We start from the raw sequence: 21,614 nt of genomic DNA, 5'->3' as shown, positions 1-21,614 counted from the left end.
TGGGGTCCCTCCCATGGGAGACAGCCCTCCACAAACTTCTCCAATGTGAGTCCTTCCCACGGGCTGCAGTTCTTCATGAACTGCTCCAGCGTGGGTCCCTCCCATGGGGTGCAGTCCTTCAGGAACAGCCTGCTCCAGCATGGGTCCCCCATGGGGTCACAAGTCATGACAACAAACCTGCTCCAGCGTGGGCTTCCCACAGGGTCACAGACTCCTTTGGGCATCCACCTGCTCCAGTGTGGGGTCCTCCCTGGGCTGCAGGTGGATCTCTGCTCCACCATGGACCTCCATGGGTGCAGGGGCACAGCCTGCCTCACCAGGGTCTGCACCACGGGCTGCAGGGGAATCTCTGCTCTGGCACCTGGAGCACCTCCTCCCCCTCCTTCTTCACTGACCTTGGTGTCTGCAGAGTTGTTTTGTTAATATATTCTCACTCCTCTCTTTGGCTGCAGGCTGCAGTTGCTGTTGTGCAGCTTTTTTTCCCCTTCTTAAATATGTTATCCCAGAGGTGCTACCACTGTCACTGATGGGCTTGGCCTTGGCCAGTGGTGGGTCTGTCTTGGAGCTGCCTGGCATTGGCTCCATCAGACACAGGGGAAGCTTCTAGCAGCTTCTCACAGTAGCCTCATCCCTGTAGCCCCCTGCTACCAAAACCTTGCCAAGCAAATCCAGTACAGATGCTATCTTGAATTTAAATAATCATAGCAAATCTTTTGTGATGTTTTATTTCCATAGTCTGTGGCAGGTAGTGCACACAGGTGAGAGTTGTTTTGAGTCAAGATAAATTTAACAGGAAATACCAGATACTGTTTCTGACTCCCTGCTGCCATCTGTAGAGATAGTTATTCCTTGCTTTCAAAGTTACTGGTGCACTTGAGAGTTTACCTTTCCATCAGTCCCAGTACTCTTAATGTTTCTTCTTTTCCTTCCCCATGCTCCTCCATCCACCCATATACATTTACAGAGCTTCATGAATCATGAGGATTGAGTAGACTTAGAAAAAAATAGAAAAGCCTTTTAATGGTTCCTCTGCAGCATTTCTGTTGCACTCGTGTTTTCTGGTGTATGATACTTTCCCCTGGCTTCTGCTGTTTCTGTGGAGGTGTGATAGTCTCTCCCACGAATTGGAGTGAGAGTTGTTTTGCATTCTCGTCCTTGGGTGCCTCACAGCAGGTGCCAGTCCTGCTTCTGTCTGTGGTAGCCTCTGCTGAGATTTTTGCTTGGTTGTTAGGGCTTCTTTAGGCGTGATAGACGTGGGTTAGCTTATGGTGTCAGAAGCAGCCTCTGGCAAGAAGATGTGCTCTTATCCACCGACACTTTGTCTGAGCAGGAATGTGTGTTATTGCACCATCTTGACTGTCCTCTGTCTGATGACCACTTCAGCTCCAACAGCTTTTTATTGTACAGCTGAAGAAAACGAAAGGTGTGTTATTTTTTTTTTTTGGGTTTGTGAGTTTTGTGGGGTTTTTTGTTTCCTCTTTCTGGTGGTATACTAGCTTGCCAATTTTGTAAGGCAAGTATAATTTAATTTTCTGCTTTCTTGGTAGGTGATAAGGTTGACCACTTAGTTTAGACATTTGTTACTTAGAGTGGGTGAAATTTCTAGGCAAAAGGTAACATGGTTTATTAGAGGTCACCTGGAGCTGAATAGTGTTGTGGGGTTTTTCTCATACTTTCAGGATCACATTATATGATGTCAGATGCCTGCAGAAGAATTGTTTGTTGTAAAATACTGAAATACAGTCTAAAACTGCATAGCACTTGTGAGCTAATCAATTAACCCAGTGTATATTAAACTGAGGTGGGGATTTGGGAGATAAGTCATGCTGTTACTTTAACTTCAAATTTTCATTAGTCCCCTAAAATACACTGAAATGCAAATTTTTATATTTAACAACTTACCTAGAGTTAAAAGCTTACTGCCTGAATAACCCTACCTGCCCTAGCTGGGGATTTCTGTTGCTCGTTGGCTCTTGTCAGTTGAATAAGTTTATTGTGCCCAGAAATCTTAAATGGAGTTGAACCAGAACTTCAAGTTGATCCCATTTGCTGTACAAAGAAGCCTTCTGCTCCAAAGCTGGATGAGACCTTCCTCAGAATATGTATACATGTATACCAGAAACTTCAGATAAAGCATTATTTTTGTTTAATCCATTCTGGGTTTATAAAATGTCAGGTTTTATAGTTGTTTTGGTACTTCAAATAGTGCCTGTAAGCTCTAAAATGTGTACTTTGCTCCAAGAAAAGGTAAAATTTGCAGAGAAGTTAAGTCACTAAGACATTTAATTTTGTCTGGAGACTACACCTTATAGTAATTGGCATTTTCAAAATGTTCTGAGTGTATTCACTGAGAGTATATCTAAACATATTTCCTATATATGTTCGTAACTTTTTCCCCTTTTTTTGAGAATTTAGAATTGTCCTCTTGTGTACATGAGGAGTGTGTGTGTTCCCCCCTGCTGGAAGCTTCTATTTTTGTTTTGCATATTCAAACATATGAAAGGAATATACCTTTGGCAGCAATTTACTTAAACTGAGTAAAGGAATAAGAATAAAAATTAAATCATCTTTGCTGTAATAATGTCAGACATTATGTCTAACAGTGGTAATCAAATATCGTAAAGTACATATATTTTCAGTGTTTTTTCTGTATATTTATGCTTTGTTCCTTGGTGTACTTGAAAATGTCTGTTTTACTAATGCTAAGAAAGTTGGCAATCAAAGGAAGCCAGCATTTGTTTATGGGATATTTCCTGCACGTCTTGCCTGCAAGAAGCAGAGTTCCAGGCGTTTTTAGAGCATGCTTTATCTCAGTTTACAAAACATTTTTGCTGACAAGGTAAGACATGGGTGCCCTGCAGTGTAATTACATTAAATTGCTAGAGCACTTGCCTGGCATGTAGGAAAGCTGGACTCATTTACTACAGCAAGAGAGACTTGGAGGCATGTTTCTGAAGACCTCCTGGAAAGCAACGAGTAAGCATTGGGTCAGAAAGCAAGCCAACACACTGGACTTTGTCCTCTGCTGAAGGTTCTCTTGGGTTAGGAGGAACTGATGCTTCAGAACCTGCTTAACTGTTCTGTAAGCATCTAATGTGATGTCTAATTAAAAGATTGTAAACTTAATTGGGGGGAAAAAGAGAGGCAGTAATAAGTGCCAGCAGTAGCAAAGGAGATTGGGCTTTTGTGGTGCTTGTGGCTTAGGCAGCTGTCTGACTCTGCCTGGCTTTGAGTCCTTTTCTTAGGTAACTATGCTCTGTAAGGAGTCTTCATGCTTGGTTTAGGGGTCTGAGTTGTAGCAGGCATTAAACTGTTGCAATGCCAAGTGCTGCTCTTGCAATGCCAAGTGCCATTTTACATAACATCAAAGTGCGTCTGTGTATCTGTCCCCTAGTACATGATCAGAACAGAAGTATATGGAGTGCTGAGAGGAGTGTTGTCTGTAGTGAGAGCACGCCTTCCAAAATCATCAACTGATTTGACTGATCTGTACAGCATGATCCAGTGAAGCCTTGTATTAGGCCAGCTGGATCAAATGATGCTCTTTGAAGGTGCTGCCAGTATTCAGTTTCCTCTTAGAAAATCACCAGTAGAAGAAAATCTGTCTGCAGTTGGCTCTTGGCCAACATCTTAAAAGCAAGTACCAAAACGAATGTTACACTTCAGCATGTATTTTGTCCGATGAAGACACATTTCTCAATTATTCTATCTGAGTGTACACTACCAAGGAAAGTAGAAATTTGTTCTGTGTAATTCCCCACTTTGTGTTTTGCATGAACTTTGAAAAGTTGTGCTGGTACATGGTGTTGAGCAAAGCAGTTGGTTTGACATGTGTCTAGGATAGCTGGATGCCTTTAGCCTTTGGGTAGTGCTGTGTGTTAGTCTGTGTGATGTTTTTATCTGTCTTGCTGCCATTTCCGTGGAAGAGACAGTCAGCAGCTGTCCGGGTAGCACGTGGTGCAGTTATAGCTCCCAGCCATCTCTCCTGTGCCCAAATATTGCATGTTGTGCAGCAACTGGGTTGTCTGTGAGAGGAATGGCTGGTATTGGAGGCACACTCAGCTCCCACTTAAGATGTTTTCAACCTCAAGAGCTTTGCTGAAGTCTGTGTTGACTTGCCACTTAGTAAGGCGTGTGATATCTTAATATATCTGGTGATGTTACAAGTTGGTAAGTTGTTCTCTTGCTGATAGGAAGCCAGTGTAGGACAGAAATCTCTGCTATAAGGAGATCTAATACATAGCAGTTAAATGTCAAATCCGTGATACTTGAAACTTTAATTAAAAGAAAAAAGTATTGAAAGACAGAAATTGGAAAACCGGTAGTGGTTTTAAGTGGTTTTTATATAGGAGCAATACCTAGGGACTTAGAGCAGTTGAATATCTTTTTTTTTTTGGTGCCAAGTGAAATAACAATTGACAGAATGCAAATTGCTTTGCAACGCTTGTAAGGAATATAGTATTCAATGTGAACAAATACACCAAAACCAGAAGGATAAGTGGTCTGGAAGATCTAAGTAATGGTAATGAAATTATCCACTTATGTACATCTGTGTATAATTACAGCTTTCTAAACTCAAATGGCACTAGTCTTAAATTTCTTGTTGAATATGATTGTGTCTTGTTGTAGATGTGTAGAAATGCTGTAAAAATGTGTTTGAATCTTGCTTTGTGTTTGTACTACCTCATCTTCCCTTTCCCTGCACAGTCAGAGCAGCTGCAAATGTGTAACTAATCATTTAATGAAACAATTTTTTCAAGTCTAGTTCTTGAAACGGGAGTTTCATGTTGCATCTTTGTCATATCTCAAGTTCAATCTACAGGGTAGTCTTAATGGAGTGGGTGAGTTGAGTAGGAAAAGTGGTAATAGCAAGGTTTATAAACTGATGTGGGCTGAGACATAGAGAGTTTACTGTATCCTGAAACAAAAAGTTGCTGCACTTCAGTGATTAATCAACCTAAAAAACCCCCTAACCCCCCCCAAATTTATTCAATTTAACCATAATCAATTCTGGTTATGGTTTACAAGGAATGTTTTAACAAATTGATAAGTAAATGTACATCACCTTAACTTCTGAGCTTTTGGAGTAGCAAAGGTATTTGAATTTAAAAATTATATTTGATTTAGGTTTATTTGGTACATCTAAAATATTACTGCAATACTGCTGTAAGATTAACCACTGAATGGTGTCAAATTTTATTTCTTCGCATCTGGTACTGAATCAGGGATTAATGGGAAGCAGTGACATGATGTGTAAAATTAATGTATGCCAAATCCCTGCAACGTGTGCATTATAGCTGGAATGTGCTTATCTTGATGTTGCTATATGTGTCCTGGCCCAAGAAAATAACTGCATGAATAACAGTCACAAATGTGTTACTCTAGTGGCATTCCATGTGCATCTAATATTTGGTTAGTGCCTATGCTAGTTGGCCAGCTACCTTTTCATTTTTTAATAAACAAATGTCCTTGTGTTTACAGCATTTACATATTTAGCTTGTAGCTTGATATTGTCAGCTTTTTTAGTATGTCAGGAAAATAGTATTTTAAAGTATTAATAGTATTTTAATATAGAAAAGGCATTAGCCTTTTCTTTTTAATTTTTATTCATTAAATCATCTCTTGTGCTCTCATGATTAAAGAGCTGTGCCTCCTCATAAATGGTTTCAGCTGCTTTCAATCTTGCCTTAAGCTTAGCTTTTTGTATGAATGACTTTCAAGCATTGTTATCTTCCACCAAGAAGATTACTCATCAAATGCAAGTGGCTTTTAAAGGTCACATTAGAAGTTAGGGGTTTGTTTCACTTCAAGCAAGCTGAAAAAGCAACTCTGTCCTGTGATGATGACAACATAGGAGTGTCATTTGACCATATGATTCATTTGTGTATTGCAGTAAATTAACATGCTGAAGCAGTTTACAGACAGAGATGCAAAGAAAGGGGCTATATTTATGGTTTTAATGTCTGCTTTCTTCTCCTTTTGTGCACTTGAGTTCTTTCTAAAGGATATAACGTATTGTTTGCCCCTAAAAGGCATGGGTTTCCCACATATACTTTCCAAATGCTTTATTGGGTGACAGTGCTTACAACAGAACATCAGTTTTAGCTGAATAGTCTATTTTAATAATTATAATAAGACTTCTTTTGGAAAAGAAAAGTACCACAAAGCCCTTATCTAGGGCACAAAGGTTAGAGGTTAATATCCCATACTCTCCCATCGCTGCACTGTTTTATAGAGAGTCCAAGGAGGCAAGTTGAACATCCAGCAATCTGCGATGGAAACTTTCATCTTGGCAGCTTGGCTCACCTCAGACTGTCTGAAAGCTGTACCCAAGTAGTTTCCTAGAACCCTCAAATTCATAAGAATTTAAAATGGCATTTAGCTGTAAGATCTCTAAATCTAACTTTGCCTTTGGTAGTTTGTTTATTAAAACCAAAACACAACAACAAAACCCAAAGTGAAGGAACTTGATAAATAATTGTGCTTCATGACATGCTTCTCAGCTAGAAGGATCAATGGGAAGGCAGAGTTTTCCCCTAAAGATTTAAAGGGGAGGGAGAGAATGAGGAAGCACTCAGTAGTTTTTGTTTAATTACAGGAGAAATTCTTGCAACTTTTTTTGATTGCTTAATAGATGTTTTGCATTTATTTTTCAACTTAGGTATTTTTTTTAGACTCGTTACTGTAATTTGGAATAGTGAAGAGCTTCCTGGAATTTTGCAAAACTTGACATTCTTACTGAAGACTTTTCCTCCAGCTACAGTTGATGCTTGCACTTATTAAGAGTTTCTGTAGTGTTGCAATTTTTAAAATGGTGCACAAAGCCAAATAACTAGTGAAATACACCTTTCTAGAACCATAGAAAGCTTCTGTTTCAATGTGCTGGTGGTATTCTGCATAGTGACAGATAATCTCCCAGACCAGCATGAGCCATGATAACTTTTTTTGAAATGTGTTGTGTTTGTTGGGGTGTATGTTTTGTTTTGGGTTTTTTTGTTGCCTTAAACCTTTCTTTAAGTGAAGTTATTGACCTCCACAAGGCCCAGTGGCCTAAGGCATATACTAACATGGTGAAATGTAGTATAAGAATCTGGACAAATTCCTTCTCTCTGGTAACCTCGATGCATGATGCTATGAAAAACATGCATTTGTAGCATTTAATTTTTTAACTGATTTAGTGTTTATATGGTTGTTTTTATCTGAAAATGATTAACAATAACAAAAAAGCATCAGTATTCAGTTTTGTGTTTCAGTATTTTAGAAATCTGATGTCTTTTTTTCAACATATTTCCAAAAATTAGTGGTTACTTAATGTAGACACTTAAGCTGAATTTACATTAGAAAACTCAGACATGTGGGGACATGCTGAAATGCTATCATTTGTGGTTGAAATGTTCCCCAACATGAGTTTGGCCTGTTCCAACTACTTACTATCTACCCAAAGAACTCTGAGCCGGGGCTTGGGAGCTGGGGTGGCAGAGACAGTGTACAGTATGCATCACCCTGTTCTGGAGATTGACTGGTTCCTAGAAGAGATAGAAACTGTTCTGCACTGCTTGGCTTTAGTGCCTGGTAATGTTTTTAGGGGCACTTACTTTATTAGTATAGGCATAGTATTGTATCTTCTTACATGATGGCGGTAAAGGTGTTGTCTTTAGCAGGGTTGTGCAGATAAAACCAGTATTATCAATGCAGATGTAGAAAAGGAAACAGAATTTCCTTTGGCAAGTGTGCAAGAAAAACAGAAGCTGATGGCACTTAAATCAGTTGGCTAAGTGTAGTGTGCAAATTGTCATACAGTTGCTAATTTTCTTTTTTTTTAATTTTAAAAAAATTACCCTCTTCTCTGCTTCTTCTAAATACATAATGGGATAATTTCAGGGTGACATTTTGTATTTTTGTGGTAATGAACATAAAAGATGGTGGGGCTTTGTTGTTGTTGAAAGAAAAATGAGGTTTATAGATTCAGAATAAATGTTGGAAATTGGAGTAGCGGGGAGATGAAACTTTTTTTTCACCTCTAAATGGGTATTATCAATATTACTGGAATTGCAAATCCAGCAGAGCTGCCTGTGAAGCCCAGAATAAGCACCACTGAAATGAACACATGAAAATAGCAACTTGAAGATGTTTTGGAAGGTTTTTTTCCAACAGGAAGGCTGCCTCTCTGGATATAACTGCTAGGTAACCTGACTTCTCTTTCTCAGATAACTTTCCTGTTTGGTCTGTTCCTTGCCAGAGTAGGGCTTTCTTCAGGTTTTTTTTAATCTTTTTGCCTGCGTTGCTCATTTGAGTATTACTGATATAAAAAATAAATAAAATTATTCCATCTTTCCTATTACATTTCCTTCTTAAACATTTTTTTTTCCCCAAATAAGAATTGCTGCATAAACTAAATGGAAAAGCCTGTCTTAAATTTTTGTTCCATTTTTTATGTTTTTCAAGTAATGGAGGAAATTAATCATCCTTTCTCTTAAAATCCAAAGTTAGCTCTCTTGGACCACTTCACAAGTTTAAAATCCACAAAATTTAGTTATTACTGTTTGCCTTGAAAACACAAAATTAAATCAATTAAGGAAATTATTTTAAAGATTATGTACTTTTTTCAGGAGGACCCAAATGATATCGACCCCAAAAGGAAAGACGTACGTGGCAGTGATGGGGAGGACAAAGCACAAAGTGTGGAGACGCTACCTCCAGGTATTGCAGTAATGTTTGTTATGAAAGATCCATAGCCATAAAACATTTATCCTTGAAAGCCATAAAACACAGCAGTAGTTCCGATTCTAATCATTCTTTGTAGTTTGAAAGTGCTAGAGTTATTTTAGCAATATGTACTTCTCTATTCTTAAAGCTTCAGCTTCCTTAAATCTTACCTGCTTCACTGCTCCTTTGCATTTAAAACCATAGAGACTGTGACTCTTTGCTAGTATGTTTGTATTGTTCTGCAGTAGGTTTGAGGTGCCGTAAAAGCCTCTGGTAGAAAAGCAGTCCATTTCTCTCAAAGAATAATGTTGGCAGGCAACAAACAGGTCGCTTTGGGACTGTGCTTCCAACTGAAGATTCAGCCAAGGTTCATACTTTTTAGTTTTGTCTAGCTTTTGATGTGGCAGTTTTTCCTGAGTGTGCTGATGGTGTACCTTATTTTTTTCATACTTGCTCAGTATCTGTCACATGCTGGCAAATAACAGAGCAACGTGATTTTTGTTTCATTTGAGTGAAATGGTCTTATGCCTTGAGGGTGAGCTAGGAAAATTCAGTGTTAAGGAATCTTAATTTCACGTGACTGCTTCCATAAACTTCTTTTGCTGCTTAACTGTTTCACATCAGTGAGATTTAGTCTATAGCTAGAATTGATGTACTAAGGAATACAGAAATAGTAAAACGGATTTGAATATTTTACACTGTATTGGAAAGCTTTACCATACAGGGCAGACAACTTCTGATCAGACAGCTTTTACTCTTCTTCTTTTAATCCTAATGTTTGGCTTCCAAATTTGTCTTAGCCAAACATTTGAAATACTGTGCGGTCTTAAAGAAAGAGCTAACCAAGTTAAACATTCCTTTAACCAGCGGGAAACTTCCATCCCCAATAACGTGTGAAGTATGATTTTTGTTTTACAGTCTTAGACTTGTGGTACAGTATAAGCTGTTTGACACTCATGGCTTTTTTCCTGTATCCTTTGGCCTACCTTGTCTTAGCTGCTTTCCAGAGAGGGGAGACAAGACTCTGGTTATGTATGTATGCTTTTTTGGCAAAACTTTTACTTTTGTGTATGAATTAGGAAATAAATCCTAAAAAGTTGAAGAGCCTGGCTTAGTTAACTTGGTTTCTGGCAGATTTTTCCAAGTATGTTTTTCCCTTAACAGAACTCTCTGCAAATATTGTTACTGGGATTGTAGGCCAGCCAGTTTTGCACCTTCCAGCTACTATTCTTATGTTCCCTTTTCTGAATGCTTATGTATTCTGGGCCAAACCCTATACATTTCCTCTAAGACCTTCCCTTCCCAGTGGCCCTAAGTAGCCATTTGAGTATTAAAAGAAGGGAGAGATACCAGAAATTGGAAGTATTGAAGCTAGAATTAAAATTAAGTGTAGAGCAGGTCAGGGCTTTTTTCATTTCATCTGTTGATTAGTAATCTCTTATGGCTTGATTTAACAGGCAGGAGAATTGTTACTGCAAAGTAGTACGAGAGTCTTGAATCAAACATCAAAGGCTACACAGGCAAAGTTACCCACTCTTAAATCACTGTTCTGATTATTTTTAATTTGTGTAGGCAAACTTTTGAATCCTTATGGCAGTGAAGCTTGGAATTCATATTTCTGCAGATTCTTTGCACTGTTTTAAAGCAAAGTGATCAAATTTTAGGAGGGCTTTGGTTCAAAATTTTCTTGCTTTTCCACTGACGTTAGGAGACCTGTAGTTTAGGTTTCAGCATTATGCAGCATAGTATCTTTCAGAACTTCTTAGAATTAAGGAATAGTTTATTATTATCTATAAAATGGCTTTATACAAAGATTACACTTTTTTACCTTCTGTACATCAGAGTGTATCTATCCTTTGTCATTTGGTGACTTTATTATATGCTGCAAAAGTATTTCTTGTTTTGTGAAAATAGCGATGTTACCTCTTGTAGTTAAAAAGGCTGACTCTGAACTGTCTACATGGATAACTAAAGCAAAACTGTATAACCAGTTCTCTGTAACGATACGAGTTTCAGCAGTTACTCTAACATCTCTTTTTGTTAATGAAGATCTGGAATCTCTTAGTGTCTGTAAGTCAAAATAATCATATTTATATTGAGTATCCTACTGCTTTTAGTCTGTATTGAGTCAGTATGGGGGAGTGCAAGCTATTTAGAGGATTTTGTATCCATCTATTCCTACTCTTTGTTGCCTGCTGCTTGGTTGCATGCAGAATTGTCTGCTATGCTTTTTTCATCTGCTATCTCACTTTGAGCTGCTTTTACTGTTATCTGTCTCTTCCCTAATAGATCTGATCCATATTGCACAGGGTTGTCAGGGCTGTCTGCTGTAGCCAGAGCCAGGCTTTGCCTCCTTCCTGGCTCCTGAAACCAAATTCACTTGTTCTTATATTCTGTGGGCTGTCACTGCTTTTCAGGAAATTTAGCCCGCTGAAGTGGTCTCCTGTCTTCTCAAATTTACTCTATGATTCCTGGACTAGTGTTGCATTTGCTGGTTTTAAAGTCTTGGAAAATCATAAATGATACATTTTTAAATGATTTATATCAAGCTCTACTTGGATGGAAACTGGAATGGAATAAAATGTACTAAACTAGCACTAATTTTTAAAAACAGCTATTTATTAGAGAGGAAAAAAAGTCAAAATGTGCTTACTATTTAAAATTAACCAGCTTATTAAAAATAATAGCAGTGAATTGCACTATTTTTGTTGACTGTCTTCTCCAGTACTTCAGAGCTGGGAAATACCTGGAACAAAAAGAAGCAGTTTCACTAGATTTCACCTTTTTCTTGTTTCTACTCAGCTTCTCAGGCTCAGAACAGCCTGTAAAATAAGCACTTCTTGGCAAAACCAAATTTAGTACTGCAGCATACTCTGGTTCCAGATTCTTAGCTGGTTCAGTGATATTTTTTTGTTTTTTTCCTCTCTTTTTGACTCTGGTAGCAAACTGCAGTTCACTTACTGTTGAGTTTAAAAGATTAATTTATTGTCTTGTTAGGTCTCAGTACAGATAAACACACATTTACTTGAATATGAAGTTACAAACTTGCTTAATTTAAGTTTGAAATAATGTAGTTGTGTTTTCTGATACTCATTCCACCTGGCAAAGTAATTGAAACTCAGGAAACTACAGAGCCAGTTAACTCCCTAGAAGAAATTAAATAAAACACGCTCCTATTTGTGTACCCCAGGGAAGCGCATTTTAAATGTAGATTGTATTTTGTAACATGCACTAAAATCTTTATTTTTAGTCTGAAAAAGCAGTGACATGACATCTCCTGTATTTCAGAAAATATTCAACATATGTTCCAGATAGAAGCTGTATTATAAATTAGAAGCAAGGGTGATAATATAGTTTAGTTACCAAGGAGGCTGCAAAAGCATTGGGAAACGCTGAGGCGGAGAGTTATACAGGGAAATGATCTGGTGATCTCTGCTGTTTTTTCCAGTTTCCTAAATCAAGCCACTCTGCATTTTGTTTAGTTTTGTTGCAAGTGAGGTTTGGTGTAATTTTTTGCAAACAACTCTGTATTGGGTTATTTGTAGTGTGGTAGCTTGCTGAGGTGTAAACTTGTTTTCAAAGTAAGTTCCTGGAAATACTTTGAAGAAAGAATTTGGAAAGGCCAAGAAAAACTCTTGGCAGTCTGTGGACTACCAACAACAGCTGGAAAGTTTCCTTTGTAGAGTTCTTTCAGTAACTGGAATTTGAAAATCTGTATTTCTTCCTTCAGTTATTTTCCTATGGTTTCCCCTCTGGGCTGCTACACCAAGTGTCTATTAAATGTTATGTCATCTCTTTTTAACTGTCTTATTCAGGCTTCTGTGTGTGTGTACATGTTTTAACTTATTTAGGATGGTAACTCAGATGTAAAAATAGTTTCTTAGTATTAACTGGCTAGCTCTTAAACCAGTAATCCAAAAATATGGGCACTTTTCTAATACTCTGCGACTTTACTTCAATGTTGGAAGTTTCTTAAAAACAAACGAACCAACCCAAAACCACCTTTCCACCAGTCTTGATATTTTTGCCTTACAACCTCCACTACCATCTGATAACCAAATCGTATCTTGCGTCCAAGTTGCTTTCATAGATGAGCTCCTCGGGTGATCCTGAGATTATAGAGGATTTTTAATCATGTTGGTGGTATTTGTCTGGTTAAACAACAGACAATTATTTTGTTTAATGACAGAAGGTGTTCTTTCAATATCAGAATATTCTATTAGGAGTTAACGCACTGTAGCTGGGGCATGGCTTGTGGATAGAAAGCTGTAAATGAGGCCTGCCTTAGTTTCCATGCTGTGCAGTTTGAGAGATGGAGCAAAGGCAAACCTTGAAACATCTGAGCAACTTCTGGCTCTTGTTAATAGCTGTTAGAGTAGTATTCCCTCAATGCATAGCAGCTTGGTTTAGGATATGCCTGAACTATATTATTTGTCTAAAAGCTGGGCTTGAATGGAGTGACATCTCTGCAACCTGCTACTTACTGAACTTAATGCAAAGTATCTCAAAAACTTTGTATGTTAATTATGAAAACAATGAATATTAACTCCTCTCATCTGTAATAAACAGTGACCCCAAAAGACTTTTGCTTTGTATCTTTTCTTGTATGCCAACAACACGCTGTGTTCACCACAACATGCTTGCAGGAGATTCTTGTACACATCCGTGTTAAAACAAGAATGTCTGTACTGCATTAGAACTTGAGCTCTGATTTTGAGTTAAGTAGGTAGTAGTACTACCTTGCTGTAGGTAGTGTAGGTTTGGCTGTTAATAGGCAAAAAAGTAAACATTCAACCAGAGGTAAGAATTGATAGTTTTAAGACATTTGGTATATATTATACTGTTGTTTTACACCTGAAGATGGTGAAAGTCCTGAAATTTCATTCCTGATGGTTAGATGCTAATCTACTTTTCTGTGTTAGTGCCACAACCAGTCACATAATAACACAGTCTTTGTTAGAGAGGTTAATCTGTGAATCAGTTCTGATTGTAAAGGAGGTTGCAGTTACATTGTATTGGAGAGTGATCTAGTGCTCTGCCTACATAAAATGCTGTTTTTTGAGAATAATGTCTTGTACTTCTGAAAGGCCTGTTCCTCAAATGGTTTGATTATAACTGTGTTTTTACTTATGTAATGAGACAGTAAATTAAATTATGTCTTTGAAGTCTGGACTGGTTCTTAAAAAATAAATGTTATTTGGATAACTTTATAACTAGATCATCTACCATATATATATATATCTGTCGATATGTGGAGGGGTTTTTTTACATGGAAATTATGGTACTTGGGGTTAAGAAAAACAACAAACAAAATGGACAAGATGAAGCATGGTCTGATGATTACTTGTATGAACTGAGATCTGTAAAATTGTTCAATTTTATATTAATTCCCACGGTGTTCTAGAGGAACTTAATATGCAAAAGTGACTGTTGATGTTACACTGTTAACAATACTGTTGAAGTTTAACTACTTTGTTGCAAAATTAAAAACCAAGCTATTTCATCAGTTATGTTTGTATTGCTGAATGCTGTTCTTTAAATTGCGAAGACTAAATTATATATTCTCCTTTTTTTTGTTTTTGTTTTTTAATTGTAGGAAAAGTTCGGTGGCAAGACTTTGATCAAGATGCTTATGTCGGTGCTACCGTGGTGCGATCTGGTCAGGATCCATATGCCCGCAATAAATTCAATCAGGTAGAAAGTGACAAACTGCGAATGGACCGAAGCATTCCTGACACTAGGCATGATCAGTAAGTGCCAAACTGAGCTGTGTTTGACTTGGATTAACTTTTTTGTATTTATGGCTTTTAAGCAGGAGGTGGTTTTTCTAAAGCAGCTCTCCAACTTTCGAAATGACAGGAACAGTAAACTGTGGTGTGATCCTTGATGCATTGTTCTTTAACTCACTGTTCTTATTCAAGCTTTTCTGTTTCCATGACTTCCATCAATGTGTATTCTATATCCAGACTGGTGCTGCATTTCAGTCTCTTCTTATTTCCCTTTATCTGATGGCTTTTCTTGGTTTCTACGTTTGTAAGTCTTTTTCACTGTGAGAGCAAGTTGCCCAGAGAGGGTGTGAAGTCTCCAGGCTTAGCGATATTCAAAGCCTGATGCAGTGCTTGCTGTAGCCAGCCCTGCCTTGAGCAAGGAGTTTGGACTAAAAGATTTCCAGGGGCATGTTCCGATCTCAGTTGCTCTGTGATTCTGTTCTTCTATGTGACAAAAGTCAACTCCAGACCTACAGGAATCCGTTTATGCACACCCTGGTGAACACAGGACAGAATTATACTTCAGATGCTTAAAAACTTTTGCTATGTCAGGCTGCTTGTGCAGATTCAGGAAATTGAACACCTCAGGCTAAAGAAGAATATTATTTTCTTGTGGGTAGAGAAGACTTTCATTTTTAAAAGGGTTTGCGTGATTTGCACTAATCTTGTTTAAGCAGAATTGATTAGTATTAAAATGACAGTTGCTCATTAGGACTTCTGTAACTTAAAAATAACAAAAGCAGGTTGAACATGCTTTCAAAAACTAGGCAAGCGTAGTCTCAAAGCATAAAATTAGCCAACTGTGTATAGTTAATTTGCCTGACTAATTCTGCAGTTATGATGAAACTACACTCGCAGCTTTGTAGATAGAAGAAGCTGGAGGAGACACCAGAGGGAGAGAAAAAGGTGCCTGTTTTTTCTCCATAAAGCTCTTTAATCAGGAATGGCACAGTGAAGGAGATTTGTATAGAAACTCAGACACTTACTGTGTCATTTTTAAATCTCTTGTATAATAGCATGGGTTTAGGTTCTTTTAAGCAGATGATTTGTGGTAAAGCCAGTCTTGTATAATTTGCCATTAATTGAATGGGAAAGTAAAAAGAATCTGGTGTTTCACTTGCTGCCGTTAAAACTGTGAAAAGCACAATGCCCGTGGTATACTGAGGAGTTTAAAATTACTTTTGAATTTTCTTCATCACATACTTTTTTTTTTTCTCAAAAACCGTATTCTGACTTTTTAGACCAGGTATACTTTTTCCACAGGAGCAAAGTTCAGCCACCAACTTCTAGAAGCTTCTATGATTTAGATAAGCTGAATTTGGAATTTTTCTACATATTTAATATCCTCGGGTGGAGGGTGGTGGTGTGTCTAACAGACAAATGCCATCCTTTGAGAAGAACTTAAATAAGGGAGATGATAGGAGACAAATTGTGTTACAGTGGCTGTATTTGTTGTAACTGTCAGTATTGTGATTATATGCTGACCTGCCTAGGTTTTTTCACTAAATGGAGCTGGAAAAGAACCCTGCAATAGAGAGAGATGTTTCTGGGAAAAGGTTGTATCTGTGCCGTGATTATTACTTAGACTTTGCCATGGAGCAGATTTAAGTGTCCATCAGTCTGTAAATGGTTGTCTCTTTAAAGAAAAAAAACAACCAACCAACCAAAAAAACCCCAAACTGAAGCAATCATTCCTGCAAATAGTCAATGATGCTTTCCTTGCCGTGTTGCAATTAATTTTCCTTCCATTTTGGCAAGGCCGTTCACTGCAGAAGTGGAAAAAGTCAGATGAAATACTTGTTTGGGACCTGTCCAATGGAAAGAGCAATAACCATAGGAAGAAGAATATGTTACACTTGGAAGCATGTTATTTTCAATAAAATTGGAGGCAACTGGATTAAGATCTCTTATGGAGCTGCTATAATCTTTTTCTTTAAGAAAAGATACTTGTATGAGGAAATACTTATTTCTGCTTAAGCAACTTTTTATTAATTGTACTGATGTGTCTAAGAGGCTGTTTGGCTTTAACCACATAATACTATTTATTTGCTAAGTTGTCTAGGTTGTTTAGATTGGGATTCTATATCAGATATATAAATGTGTGTGTAATTATGCATCTCTTTAATATTACATTGTTTAGTGTTTTCTGCATTGGACAAAATTTTACTATCATCAGGTTAAGACCAAAGTTTTCTACTTGCTTTTTGTGAAAGCCTGACAGCAGTACTAGAAAACACTTTGGTTAGTCTGTTTAAGCTGCTTATCTTTATTTTAAGCAAAAGGGAAAAGTGAGAAACAGGCAGATACAACATAAGAAAGGAAGCAGAGAGAGGAAGTCTGAGCAAGAAAGCAGATTCTCACTCCAGCTGATTCTCACAACTGCCACTTCCAACAGCTTTGAGAAACCTCTGGGTTTCCTTCTGTTGCAGTCTGTTTATGACGTGTAACTGAGAGCTATCCCTGTCGTAGTCGATTCTGGAGATCCAGAAAGTGAGTATCACAGTTGTAATAAGAAACTTCCAGAGCTGTCTTCCTGTCAGTGTAAAAGAGTCTCTCAAGTGGGAGGAAGGGTGAAATACTCCATGGTTTTTGTGGATCAGTGCTTACCACACTTACTTCGGACCAGGGGTTTCTTATCATGTCTCTTACCTGATGTTTCTTGAGAATTACTGGTAAGTACTTCAGCTGGACTAAACCATGTTTTCTTTCTCATTCGACAGCTGTTAGGAGCTTCTGACCTCACACTCATGTTTTATTCCTAAGTAGAGAAGAAACAATCTTTCCTGTCTCTCTGGTACTCAGATATCTGTTGAGATGGATGTTCTCCTTGCACTGGTTAAAGTGGACATTTCTGTCAAAAAGTGGTTTCAACAAACCATGGAGGCTTCAGAAAACTTGTTAATGATATGAACTAGTCTGGTAGCTCAAATTTCTGGGGGAAAAATTGTATTTTTCATGTTTTCACTGATTTTAATGACCTATGGTATGCATTGAAGGTCTAGATTGAAGTTTTCAGTTCAAGTTCTATTTTATCCAAATGTATTTTCTCATTCTGTGAGCAAAATTAAGTTCTGTAACTTGAGGAAAAGGTCTAATCTCCGTGCCAAAAGTGATGACATTGTTTCTTTGAGTCTTAACTGTGGCACTATTGAGAGTAGGAGGAGGACTGCTACTGAGTCAGTTAAAGCAGGGATTTTTTGAATTCTGCTGAGAGCAGAAATACTCAGTGAAATATTCCTCCAGTTTTATTTGGAAGTCTAAAAATCTTAATTTCTCCCTCAGAAATATGCAGTAGTGCTCTTGAGTTTTCTTAAAATTGAGAGGCTTCATTGCCTTAATTCCACCCTAAGATGTGCTCTGACTCAAGTGCTCTCTTCTGCAAAGAGATCAGTATAAGTTTAATGTGACTTTTAAAAATTATTCTAATGCAAGTGCTTCATGTGATAACTGCATGCACAGTAGGCTTGTCCTCTGTGGGCAATTTGGAATTTTGCAGAAAAAAAGAGTATCTTTTTTGGCACCATAGGCTTTGGTGTATAATAGCTGAATGTCTTGTAGCTGTCTAGATGAACAGACAGAAGCTCACAATAGAGAAGGTCTTAATTCTTTATTTTCCAGGAATGCATACATGTTTGTGATTTATTGCTTCAACACTGGGCACTAGTGATGAAGCCATTTTGTATGCCCACCATTTGAGAAACAAACCTAGATAAGGGCTTGCTAATCTGACATAGCAATTGTAGGGTTGGCATGGGCTTTGTGTTTCTTCAGAGCAAGTGAGCTCACCATGGCACAATAATGTTTTGTTTCATGGCAAGTGCTAATATGTGCAATGTTATGGATGTGTTTTATTGAAAACACTGCAGGTCCCTGGGATTTTGTAGGGTGGGCAAGGACAAGAAGCGCATTGCTGCTCACTCTGATTCCAAGAAGTTGAAGGTTGAGTGGTTTATGATGCGTGTCGCAGATGTTTAATCAGTTATGGAGAGGTCTTTTATATACGCAGAGGCCTAGTTTTAGAAGTTTAGGTAACAATGTAACTTATCTCTCTTCCCTTAAAAGATAATTTGGTTAATACTGCACAGAGTACAAAATTACTTGCTGAATTTGCTTACAGGTGTACGCTAACTGGGTATATCCCCTCTGAAGACAACTAGGCCTGTTAAAACTCTACCCCTAATATTAAATAAAGGGTATGTTAAGAAATACATCACTTGTGTATGTTACTATATGAATGCCAGTCAGTATTGTGACCTGTCAGACTGTACTGCTTTCAGCATAAACTCAATATACGATGTTTTCTAGTACTGTTACTTTCTAATACAATGAGAGTAGTGTCTTTTTTAGGCTTATTGTCAGTGAATTAAAACATCTTAACTTTATGTAGTCCTGCAGGAATTATCTTGGATTTTGCTTCTTGTTCCTTATTATATTAATTTCAGGCTACTAGAGGTGATGAAAAATAGATGGGATGTTTCATTTCATTATCTTTATTGTTTGGAAGGATGTGATTCTGTGTTTGGCTGGCTTAACATTGTCACAGTTACCTTTGTTTTTCAAATTCTGAATGTACAATCCTTACAACTTCTCATTAGAATAGAAAACTGTTTTTATCTATGAGCAAGACCAGGATACTGCAGGAGCTTTAAAAATAAAGGGAAAAGTGGACCCGTGCCATTCTAAAGAGGAGACATATGGTAGCCTGTGAACCTGTGCATTTTCATTGAAAATATGCTCATTTGCTTAGATTTATTGAATGCTTTTAACGTAAAATAAGCATTCATACTCGGTTGCGTGAAAGGTATTTACAACATACTGCGGTGATGATGGTCTGGTGACTTTTCTGAACCTGTCTATATCTGACACTGACTTCTTAGTCTGTTGTGTACTAAGACAACTACCAAAAGTGGCAGAAGAGAAGTTGATTATAATCTCACCTGCAAACAAGATATTTCATTCTTCCTTGGTAGATGTAGTGTGTACATGAGTTGAATAAATAACTGCTTTGTGATGAAGGCTGTCTACTAAGCCTGGGATGTAAATGCTATGTTTTAATGACAGGGTATTATGTCTTTCAGGTGTCAACGGAAACAATGGCGGATAGATTTGCCAGCCACTAGTGTGGTGATCACCTTTCATAATGAGGCAAGATCTGCTTTGCTTCGAACTGTTGTCAGGTATTCCGAAGAGAGACCTTGATTTATTTTTTTTTTTTCCTAAAGGCCATTCACCTGTGTCAGATGATAGTTTATGACAAGGAAGTGAAGTGACAATCCGTTATGCTTTTCTGAACCATTTGCAGAAGGAAAGCTGAGACTTAATTTCATTGATGCCTCCAGTTCTTACATTCTGAAATGGCAGCATTAAACAGAATCGTGCCCCTTAACTATAAATACATGAAAGTGTGAAACAGATTACTAGATGATCTTTGGAGTTTGGCTTGTATAACTAGTTTCAGGAAAAACTCGGGGTGGATTCTCAGGGTATATTTGACCTAAAGCTATCTGCAAGACTTCCATGTTACAAGCTGTCTAATACACTCATTTCTAGAGACAGGAATTTGGGGGGGAACGATTCTATGTATGCCTCTCTTTACAGATGCTATCTGTAGGAATGAACCAATAGCTGTTGTTGAAGATAGGATCCTTGGCTAGGTTCTACTGTGGCTTAACAAAGTAACTGCTTTTATGATATTATTATGGAAAATTAAGACTGCTTAGTATTGAATAAGTTTTTTTTGGTCTATTTTAGTGTCCTTAAAAAAAGCCCATCACATCTTATTAAGGAAATCATATTGGTGGATGACTACAGTAATGACTGTAAGTACTTTTACAGGGTCGTAACTTTATTTTGTTTATTCTGGTAAGACTTTCTGTAGATGCTAGTATGTGTTTTGGTCAGGAATAGGTCACGTGAATAGGAATCTGCAGAGAAAACCAGTTCTTAATTCTTTTGTATCTGTCATTGTGGAAATGTGAGGTGTTCTGATAAATGCTCCAGGTATATTTTATTACTTCCTGCTAGCTGAAGAAGCAGAGTGTATAATTGAAAACAGCTTTTAACATAGTATGTAATCTGATGTAAAAAAAAAAGTGATTGCGTCAAATATTTTTGTAGTAATGCTTTAAATGAATGGTCGTCATCAGTCTCTTGGAAAAATTCTTACTGAATCTAAAATAAGTCAAGGTTTTATAGGTACTAAGGTATCACAGTGCAAACTTGAACGTTGAAATGGACGTCTAAGAACATTTCTTAAAAGAAGTTAATGTATACATTCACATTGTTAGTTTATAGCTAGTTTAGGAGAGGTTTAAGCCTTAATGTTGGTTAAAAAGTGAATTTTCTTATATGCTAAGAAAACTTTATTTGATCCTATAAAAGACTTTTTCTTATGCAATATAGAAACTGTCTAAAGTAAGCAAAGAGAATATAATTAAATAAAAATATTTAAAGAGTATAAAACTAAATTAGCTTTAAATAACATAATGAAGGTAATAATTCTTAGCCTGGTAACTTTTCTTTATTTCTGGTGAGACAAGTAGGTGGGGTTTTTTTAAGCATATATCTTAAATTTATAACTATTTATGACCATAAACATTTTCCCCTACAAAGCTTTTGCTTTTCTTTTAAGACAGCCTTTCTTATGGTATACCGTGTTGGATATCAAACTGGTTCTCATGACTTGCCTTTTTTTTTTTTAAATTTATTTTTTTAAAGCTGAGGATGGTGCTCTCTTGGGAAAAATTGAAAAAGTTCGGGTTCTTCGAAATGATCGCCGAGAAGGTAAGTTTAATCTGAGGGAAGGAAAATACAAATTCCACTGTGCTGCCTTATCTGTTAATCTTCAAGTCTTTTAAAGGAACGTTCTGCTATACATTCCGTATCGGAGGGGGCATTTTCACTTTGTAAATCAATTTACTAGTGGAAGTAATAAAAAAATACAACTGCGTAAGTAAAATGATTCTGATTAATTTCATATTGTCATGTGTGCAATTGTCCATTGTTGACTTTCACAGTGAAAGCGAACTTGGGAAATTGCCTTTCCCCCTCAACCTCTCCCTCTCTTACTGTACTGAATCCTCGGTTAAGCTGCTCCCATTGTATGTAAGGTCTTACTGTAAACCGTATGAATGTTTGAAA

General features: G+C 37.4%; 1 protein-coding gene across 1 annotated transcript in view; it reads left to right on the top strand.

Annotated features, from left to right (window-relative positions):
- Positions 1-21,614, top strand: part of GALNT2 (polypeptide N-acetylgalactosaminyltransferase 2) — a 98,301-nt gene that overhangs the window by 46,532 nt on the left and 30,155 nt on the right. The window contains exons 2-6 of the mRNA XM_074863102.1: positions 8,610-8,700; positions 14,303-14,456; positions 19,553-19,651; positions 20,226-20,293; positions 21,192-21,257. Coding sequence (XP_074719203.1) covers positions 8,610-8,700; positions 14,303-14,456; positions 19,553-19,651; positions 20,226-20,293; positions 21,192-21,257 — 478 coding nt within the window. The remainder of the gene's footprint in view (positions 1-8,609; positions 8,701-14,302; positions 14,457-19,552; positions 19,652-20,225; positions 20,294-21,191; positions 21,258-21,614) is intronic.

This window comes from Strix uralensis, chromosome 3 (assembly GCF_047716275.1).
Source record: "Strix uralensis isolate ZFMK-TIS-50842 chromosome 3, bStrUra1, whole genome shotgun sequence".
NCBI classification, from domain to species: domain Eukaryota; kingdom Metazoa; phylum Chordata; class Aves; order Strigiformes; family Strigidae; genus Strix; species Strix uralensis.
This window is presented reverse-complemented; position numbering and strand designations above follow the sequence as displayed.